This window comes from Penaeus chinensis, chromosome 39 (assembly GCF_019202785.1).
Source record: "Penaeus chinensis breed Huanghai No. 1 chromosome 39, ASM1920278v2, whole genome shotgun sequence".
Classification (NCBI taxonomy): Eukaryota; Metazoa; Arthropoda; class Malacostraca; order Decapoda; family Penaeidae; genus Penaeus; species Penaeus chinensis.
Window position 1 is genome coordinate 22,416,536 of NC_061857.1, and position 10,110 is coordinate 22,426,645.

The following is a 10,110-nucleotide window of genomic DNA, read 5'->3' on the forward strand; positions in this document are numbered from 1 at the left end:
GGGTATGGATTTGTAATGTAATCATGTAATAAAATTGATGTTCTCAAAAAGAATATCATTCCCGTGGTTTGTAGCTCTAAGAATGAACCAGTGAAGTGTGAGTTTCGAATATATCTTTATGAATTTGATAAGGTTTAATATGCGCAGTATTGCATGCAGATTGAAAAATACACGCATTTCCTTTTTCCCGTTTGTATATTATAAAAGACGTATAAAGAGTATGGTAATCTTTTGATATCAATTTGATAGCAGAATAGGGAATATCAACACAAAACTATTTTGAACAATTTGGCCAGGCTATCACACTCTTTTTGATCGTTATATTGTTGACTATCCTCTCCTAACCTATGATTTACATTATATGATTTCTTCCTCGTCGTCTCAGGGTGATTTGATATATCCATTTAGAATTTCAGATTAGAATAGGCCAAAAAGCCAACCAATTATGCTGAGGAAGTTTGCATTTCATTTAATTGTTCATTCAATTTATTATTTTAGATGAAATGACCTGTGAGAAAAAATTGCCCGCAACGAGGATATAAATTGATAGAGGGTAAGATTAAAAATCTATCAAATGATTAGCTGCAAACGTGAAGGTAGTTGTGAAAGTAGCTCTCTTTAGATAATAGTGATCTTTTTTTTTTTTTATAGAATTTACCCTGGATATGGCCCGTACGACACAAAACTTATGGATGAAATTGTGCTTGTCCTATTTAGAGCAGCTGCAATGAGCGATTTGCTAAAAATGCTAAAATCAAGGATTAAATGTCGCTTACTAGGAATCAAATCCTTAACTACAATTATTACTACATTTGGAATGATAATGGCAGTACGATTATTATAATGAAACTGATAGCATGAATAATAATACGACTAATATGAAGATCTATAGCAGCAATAAAGCTCCAGCTATAATAATGACCTTAATCATCGTAGTTATTATCAATAAAGATAATAATGACAAAACTGCATCAGCACCATCGCCAGTATCTCATTTAGAGAAAACAATAATGATAATGATTTTTAAAGGAACAATCTTCATAATCTTTATAACAAGCAGAGTGTTAACATTTATGGCAAATATATTAATGTTTTACATGTGCATTTTTGTACATTCTAAATTTAGTGTTGTTTTAGATATTGCCACCATGATTTACAAGGTTAGTTTCTCTTTCCTTTGTCCTTATTTGAGGAACACAATGGCTGTCATTCATGCGGAGATGGATATATACATGCGTATAAATATGCGCTTATAAATAAAAGAATGAATATATATGTATATATTCATATGTACACACAGACACACACACACACATACACACACACACACATACATATATCCATATATGTATATATATATTTACATACATATATACATTAAATGTATTGCCATACATATATACATATAAGTAATATAAATATAATATATGCACACATTTACTCGCATAAGTATACCCCATGCACACATATACACATACACATACATACATATACGCACACAGAGATGTATATATAAAATATATATACACATACTATATAAATGTATACATATGCATATTATAGGTATATTTTATATTATACATAAATAGACATATACACATACACACACACACACACACACACACACACATATATATATATATATATGCGCATAGACATTGTATATGTTTATATATACTGTATATATATACATACAGTTTATGCATATATATATATATATATATATATATATATATACCCACATAGATATGTGTGTGTATGTGTATGCATGTATGTGTGTGAGCAGACAGATTGAGAAGGTCAAGTCCCGTTTCCATGTCCTTGGCCGGGACGCCGTGTCTTGCGCCGGAGAGCTCGACTGGGGGATATAAAGGCCCTTCTGGCTTGGTGTCTGGCACTTGTCTTCTGAAGTTGACTGCACCATGATCAAGGCAGTAAGTTTAAGTTTTCAGCATTGAAATAAGTCGTTCTGAGATGGAAAATGTTTTAAAATATCATTGTAAAATTTGAAGCGATTACATTGTTATGATGCTTTTGAAGTTAGGTTACTTTGTTTAGAAGATATTAGTTGAAATTCTAGCGTGATAGTTGAGGATTTTGGATGTAAGAATGTAATGATTGCATTCCGTGATTTGCCTCAAATTACTTTCTAAAATAACGGTCACTAGTCATTACAATTTGTGACTTCCTGATTGTGAAAAGCTTTGGATTTAACTTGTCTATTTCGCAGGTAATTTTGCTGGTTTGCGCTGCCCTTTTGGCATTCGCAGGAGCCAATCCTGACCCTGAACCTGGTTTTCGGGGACACGGAGGTTTCGGACACGGTGGGTTCGGACGGGGAGGATTCGGACACGGCGGATTCGGAGGCTTCGGACATGGCGGATTCGGAGGTTTCGGACACGGCGGATATGGTCGCTGAATCAGTGCCATAATATGAGCACTGGATTTGGAAAATAACAAGGAATAAATTTGAAATAGAAACCACAATCTTTATTTTATTCTGAGCTGAAAACTCACGAGATCTTTGTTTTTATTTATCTTTACGTGGACGTTATTCAAATACTAAAATCCTAAGTAGTACCTAAAGCGTGAACAAAAACACCATAGTCACGCTATTATCATGTCTGATCTACTGCTTAGATGATGTCAAGCCACTCTCGGCTCTCTTTAAGACAGCCTAATGCTTCTTCAATAATAATAATACTTATTCTAAACTTACTTGATACTTAAACCCAGAAACTTGGAAATCTACGTCAATGAAAATAAACTTTCTGAACAGGTTCTAGGGATTATCTTTGTTATCAATACGTAATCTGTTTGAGTTATATGTGAACCCATAATATGGACCTAAATCTTTTTAGCCAAGAGATAAATCTTGAATGCCATTTTTTCATTGTTATCTTGAGCACCTTGTGGAGCAGAGTTGAGTTTCGTAATTTTTATATCTGTGCGTACTGTTCAAAAATATATATTTCTCTTTTTATATGTATACACATATATGTGGAAGTTTACAGCTTAAGCACACACACACACACACACACACACACACATATATATATATATATGTATGCATATTCATATATATCAGTACGTACACATACGTATATACACACACACACACATATATATATATAGATACATATATATATATATATAAATAAATACACATATAAACACAAACACATATAATCATGTACATATTCACACACAGACACACATATATTAATTAATATAAATAATGTTTACCTGGAACCAAACCTAGATTTAAGATAAGATCGCCAATTAGCACTCATACAATGGGCATTAGTCACAAACATTAAACAAACTGAAATAATCTCACTTGAGCTTAACAATCCCGTAAGGGAAGGTTCAGCAGATTTACTAAGACGGGAATCTCAAATTTGGATACCTGGAAAAAATATTACGTGTCAATTCAATTCAACACAGACAGACACATATAGACATGTGTGTACACATATAAATATACTTATATATACACATATATGTGTGCATACATGCATATGCATTTACATTTACACATACACATACACACAGATATATACATACTTAGATGTAGATATACATGTGTATATAATACACAGTATATATATATATCAATGTGTGAGAATGTATTATTTATATGTATATATATGCATGCACGAATACATGCCATATATGCATTATGTATGCATATATATGTATATATGTGTATATATGTGTATACAAATAATGTACTAGTATACGTATGTACATATGATACTCATACATGTATATATTGCTTGGAAGACCTTTATATTAATTCATGTCTATATCTATTTAAGCACATACATATATGTGTATGTATATTCATATATATATATATATATATATATATATATATGTATATATATATACGTAAACACGCACGATGTATATATATATTATAGACTTATTATATATTATATGTATTATATATATATACAAGCACAGACACATAAATATAGTCATACATATTTACACACACACACATATATACACATATAAGATACACCATAAGATCATCAATTAGCGCTTGTTGAAGGGAGGAAATTTCATACAATGAACATCAGTCAGAACATTAAACCAACTAAAATAAACTCTTTTGAACTTTTCAAGCCCGCCTGTTAGAGGGACTGCAGTAAGGTTTAGCTGGTTAACTAAGACGAAAATATCAAGACTGAAATTTAAATATATGGGAAAATTTGTCATTACAATTCAACACACACAGACACATGTGTATGTGTATGTACACACACACACACACATATATATATATATATATATCATTTATGTGTGTATACATACGTATGCATATACATTCACACACACATGTGTATATACACACATACATATATATATGTATATATACATATATATGCATATATACATATGTATATGCATATATACATATGTATATGTATACACAGTATGTATATATGTATATTTGCATATACATATGTATGAATATATCTATATGAATGTGTGAAAATGTGTTATATATATGTATACATGCGTGTATACATGCGTGTATGAATACATATCATGTACATGTGCAGTATGTATGTATATATGTATATATAGATACATATGTATATAAATCATGTACATAGTATATATATATATATAATGTATATATATGTATACATTTATATTTATACAAACAAATATGTACTTATATGTATATACTCAAACCCATGTATATATATATATATATATATATATATATATGTGTATGTGTGTCTGTGTGTATGTGTGAAAGTATGTGTGCGTAGAGAACAATTCCAAAATTGAATCAAGAATCGAATCGGCCATGAGTCTGAAGGTCGAGACCCGTTTTCCTGTCCTTGGCCGGGACACCGTGTCTTGCGCCGGAGAGCTCGACTGGAGGATATAAAGGCCCTTCTGGGTTGGTGTCTGGCACTTGTCTTCTCACACTGACTGCAACATGATCAAGACAGTAAGTTCAAATTTTCAGTCTGCATGGAAATAAGTCACTCTCTAGTAAAAATCATCAATAAACTGAAATATCATTGTGAAATTTGTAACGATTACTCAAGTATGATGCTTTTGAAGTTCAGTTACTTTACTTAGAAGATATCAGCTGACATTTTAGCGTAATTGTTGAGGATTTTGGGTGTAGGACTAATTGTATTCCGTGATTTCTCTGAAGTTGCTTTTTAAAATGCCAGTCGCCAATCATTTGTATTTATGCCTTCCGGATTGTGAAAGCAGCTTTAAATTTAACTTGTCTATTTCGCAGGTACTTTTGCTGGTTTGCGTTGCCCTTTTGGCATTCGCGGGAGCAAATCCTGAGCCTGAACCTGGTTTCCGGGGACACGGAGGTTTCGGACACGGTGGTTTCGGACGTGGAGGATTCGGACACGGTGGATTCGGAGGCTTTGGACATGGCGGATTCGGAGGTTTCGGACACGGCGGATATGGTCGCTGAAGCAGTGCCATAATATGAGCACTGGATTTGGAAAATAACAAGGAATAAATATGAAATAGAAACCACAATCTTTATTTTATTCTGACCTTTTTTTTATTTATCTTTACGTGGACGTTATTCAAATGCTAAAATTCTAAGTAGTACCCAAAGAGTGAACAAAAACACCATAGTCATGCTATTGTCATGTCTGATCTACTGCTTAGATAATGTCAAGCCACTCTCGGATCTCCTTTAAGACAGCCTAATGCTTGCTATCGTCACTGTTTTCGTAACGAAAAAAGGAAAGACAGTAAAAAAAACAAAAAAACTTGGAAATCTGCGTCGATGAAAAGAAACTTTCTGAACAGGTTCTAGTGATTATCTTTATTATTAATACGCAATCTGTTTGAGTAATATGTAAACCCATAATATGGACCTAAATCTTTTGAGCCGAGAGATAAAGTTTGGATGTTTTTTTTCATTGTTATCTTTGAGCACCTTGTAGAGCAGGGTTGAGTTTCGTAAATTTTATATATGTGCGTACTTATGTTCAATAATATGTATTTCTATTTCGATATGTATACACACATATAAAAGTTTACATCTTAAGCACACATATATGTGTATGTATATTCGTTTATATCAGTACGTACACATAGGTATATACAAATATATATGTATATATGTTTATATGTATATATATTTATATATTGAAGCACAAACACACACACACACACATATATATATGAAAGGAGAAAACACTCTACCGTGTTGATACTATGGTATAAAAACCCACTTTGTAAAACTAGATTTATTGAAAATATATACCATATCTATATATATATAATTATATACATATTCACACACACATATTATATCAATTAATATAAATAACGTTCACATATAACCAAACCTAGATTTAAGATAAAATCGTCAATTAGTGCACATTGAAAAGAGGAAATTTCATACAGTGGGCATTTTGAGTATAAGACTTGCCTGAAGTTGATTTTTGAAATATCAGTCGCCAGTTATTACAATTTATAACTTTATATAGTTTATGTAACGGATCATGAAATAAGCTTTACATTTAACTTGTCTATTTCGCAGGTAACTTTGCTGGTTTGCGCTGCCCTTTTGGCATTCGCAGGAGCCAATTCTGACCCTGAACCTGGTTTTCGGGGACACGGAGGTTTCGGACACAATGGGTTCAGACGTGGATTCGGAAGCTTAGGACATGGCGGATTCGGATGTTTCGGACACGGCGGATATGGTCGCTGAAACAGTGACATAACCATGAGCACTGGATTTGGAAAATAACAAGGAATAAATATGAAATAGAAACCACGATCTTCGTTTCATTCTGAGCTGATATTTCACGCAATCTTTTTTATTCATCTTTACGCGGGCGTTATTTAAATATAGAGCATTTGTCTCTGGGACAAATATTAAAATCCCAAGTAATACCTAAAGAGTGAACAAAAACACCATAGTCACACTTTGGTCATGTCAGATCTTGAGTACTGCTTGAATCAGATGATGTCAAGCCACTCTCGGGTCTCCTTTAAGACAGCCTGATGTGTGCTGCGTGGCGCAATAGTAGCGTTCTCTTCTTGCAATCTTGCTACCCCGCGTTCATTTCCCGCGCTGTCAGTGGATGGTAACCCCGGCCATTCCTTACACACAAGGGGTTATTTAGAAGCAAACAGACAGCCTATCAAACCAAATATAAGACTAACAATTATTACAAATGGAATTACCTAAATTGTTATATATATTTTTGATCTTACTGATGTCATACAGGGATAAACCCAAGGCCTTCCTCCCGGCACTGCTTTCGTGACGAAAAGAGAAATAGGCGGGGTATCAGACGAATTAATACTTATTCTAAACTCACTTTGATACAACTAGAAACTTGGAAATTTACGTCAATATAAAAAGACTCTGTACGGGTTCTCAGGATTTTCTTTGCTATTAACCCTATATTGCATACATTAATTATTTGTAAGTAAAAAAAAATTGAAAGCAATAGATATTGGATATATGTTGTAAACAACCACCACATGCCTTCCTTTTATCGTTTTATGTTTTTGTTATAGAGATACAGGTTCGTTGCCCTCGGGCAACATTGTACCATACATACATAAATAATATATAAAATTCTTTTATGAAAATATATTATCTTGTTATCAAAATGCCCTTTAACTTAAAATTATATGACTTGACTTTCCATGTTACAAAATTCCTTTATGATTTATGAGGTATTAATGAAGGAAATGGAGGAAAATTACTTTATCATGACACAGTTGCATAAGAAATAACAAATGTATGCCTTCTTACAATAAACCACATAATTTACAATCAATGTAAATATGCCTATAACTCTAATGGCACAGCCTATTTCATTAGTAAAGTAATTGTAATTGTAATATATATATATATATATCGCAAAATTCCATGAGAAATGAAATACACAAACCTTACAACAGGAGACATAATTGTCAATGCAAATTTGCTCTAAACAAAGGTAGTCCATGCTTCCTTGCAGCAAAACACTACTTACATTAGCTAAGGTTTGGCATTTTTTCTAATAGTAATCAACTCATTTAAAAAATTGCGCAATCCTTTCAATGCAGTACATAGCATTTTGGAAACAGATAAATCCTCAAAATAATATGCCATCTGAAGATATATATATTTTACTAAATAGTTTCCATACTTTGCAAATTCCAAAATTCCTATTGGTGAAATTTCACAAAACAGTTTGATTTTGGAGTGAAACACAAATTGACTTTGCATTTGCAGCAGAACACCTTGCATATTCCACTACATCCAGGGTTCTTGCATCGTCCCTTTTTGTTTCCAAATTCTGGAAAATGACCATACTGGTCAGTTCTTATTGCTTTGGCTGGTATTTTTACTGTTGGGCCCTTTCTTGCTTTGACTTTGTACAACTCATCAACATCTGCAGATGGCCTTCCTCTTTTTGTTCCAATTGTTTTTCCTTTCTGTAGTAAGCACTCTGCTACTTCTAGCTTGAACATCAGAAGAGGAAGTTTCTTTGTTCTTGGGGAATCAGTCAATAGTTCTTCTAACTACTGGCTTTCCTTTATTAGAGGTGCTTGGAACTGGCTCCTCTTCACTTTCATCTTCGTCTGTATCATCATCTCTTTCTTCATCCTCAGGAGCTTCTGTGTCGTTTTCAGGGTCATAATCATCATCTTCACTCTCTAAATTTTCATCTTCAGACTCCTCTGGCACACCAGCATCATACTGGCGGGTATAGAAGATTGAGGGCTTCATGTCTGGAAAAAGAATGTCCTTTGAAACATATCTGTGTAACATCGGCCTTCGGACAAAGCCAAATGTAATATTCAGTCCAAGTGTATACTGTTGTCTTAGAGACACAAACATACAGTGAGTCAAGTTCACAACACATATATATAGTCCCTCAAGCTCATAAAGTAACTTCAGAGACACAAGTCTAATCAATCCAGCATATGGCCACAATACAAGAAACTTTGATATACTAATACCATAATGTTGCCTCAAAGACACAAGCACACATTAGCAAAAAACTTAGACCCTTTATTTTCAGGCTAAGCAAATCATCACTACATTTCAAACGTACATGACACTACTATACACTGTGATTTTTTGGAGAACATACCTGTTTATGTATAGGAGAGAGAGGCCTGGGTCCCAAGTAGGTTGGTGAAGTCTTCAGGAGCTCATGAGGCATGCATCCTTCCCCTCCTTAAGTCATCTCCACAGTGACGTTTTCAGTTGAGGGGGTGATGCATTAGAGAAAATGGACTCTAGGGAGGTTAACTGTAGAAGATCAAACCGTTGCCTTGAGGCAACACTGAGCAGCTCCGTATTTTTTGGTTTGTTAACTTCACGCCACAGTATGCTATGTAATATTCTATACAAACATTAAACTTTTAACCAGCAATAGCCAGCTAAAAGATCAAATGATGTGAAGCTATAGTAATAAAGACAACGAGCCACGTGTATAGACCACGATCCTTTGAGACGAGAGGTAAACTGTGGATGCTATTTTTCATAGTTATCTTTAATCATATTGTAGATCAAGGTTTAGTATCGTCTTTTTTATAGATATATTACACATACATAATTATGTTCATATAGATATTAATTTCTAAATACATACATGTAGATGTTTATATTAATAATTTAAGCACACATATATGTGTTTATATTCATATATATGTATATATATATCAGTACGTACACACACACGCATATATAAATATATATAATATATATACATAAATAATCATACGAGCACATACACATATAGTCGTACATACACACACACACATATTTATTAGTGAATATATATAACCATACCTAGATTTAAGAAAACGGTACAGCTTGAAAATGTACCATAAGACCGTCAATCAGCGCTGGTTGAAGAATATAAGAAATTTCATACAATGGACATCTGGAAAATCATTATGTCAATTCAATTCATCACACAAACATATGTGTGTACATAAAGATGTATATATCTATATATACGTATATGAATATTTGTGTATATTGTATATATGTATTTGTAGTATATTTATATATGTAATTATGTATATATTTTTGGTGAGAATGTGTTATATGTATACATATATGAATATATATCGTTATAT

General features: G+C 33.0%; 1 protein-coding gene across 1 annotated transcript; it reads right to left on the minus strand.

Moving 5' to 3' along the window:
• Positions 1-8,226: 8,226 nt before the first annotated feature.
• On the minus strand, positions 8,227-9,340 carry LOC125046369 (putative uncharacterized protein YGR160W). Its single transcript, XM_047644095.1, has 2 exons — positions 9,114-9,340; positions 8,227-8,748 (listed from the first exon to the last, which is right to left on the minus strand). The coding sequence occupies exon 2, from the start codon at positions 8,744-8,746 to the stop codon at positions 8,519-8,521; it is 228 nt and encodes a 75-aa protein (XP_047500051.1). The 5' UTR covers positions 8,747-8,748; positions 9,114-9,340; the 3' UTR covers positions 8,227-8,518.
• Between the last annotated feature and the right edge of the window lie 770 nt (positions 9,341-10,110).

Coding starts and splice junctions, on each gene's coding strand:
- LOC125046369 (XM_047644095.1), bottom strand. CDS start 8,746: ATGAAGCCCTCAATCTTCTATACCCGCCAGTATGATGCTGGTGTGCCA.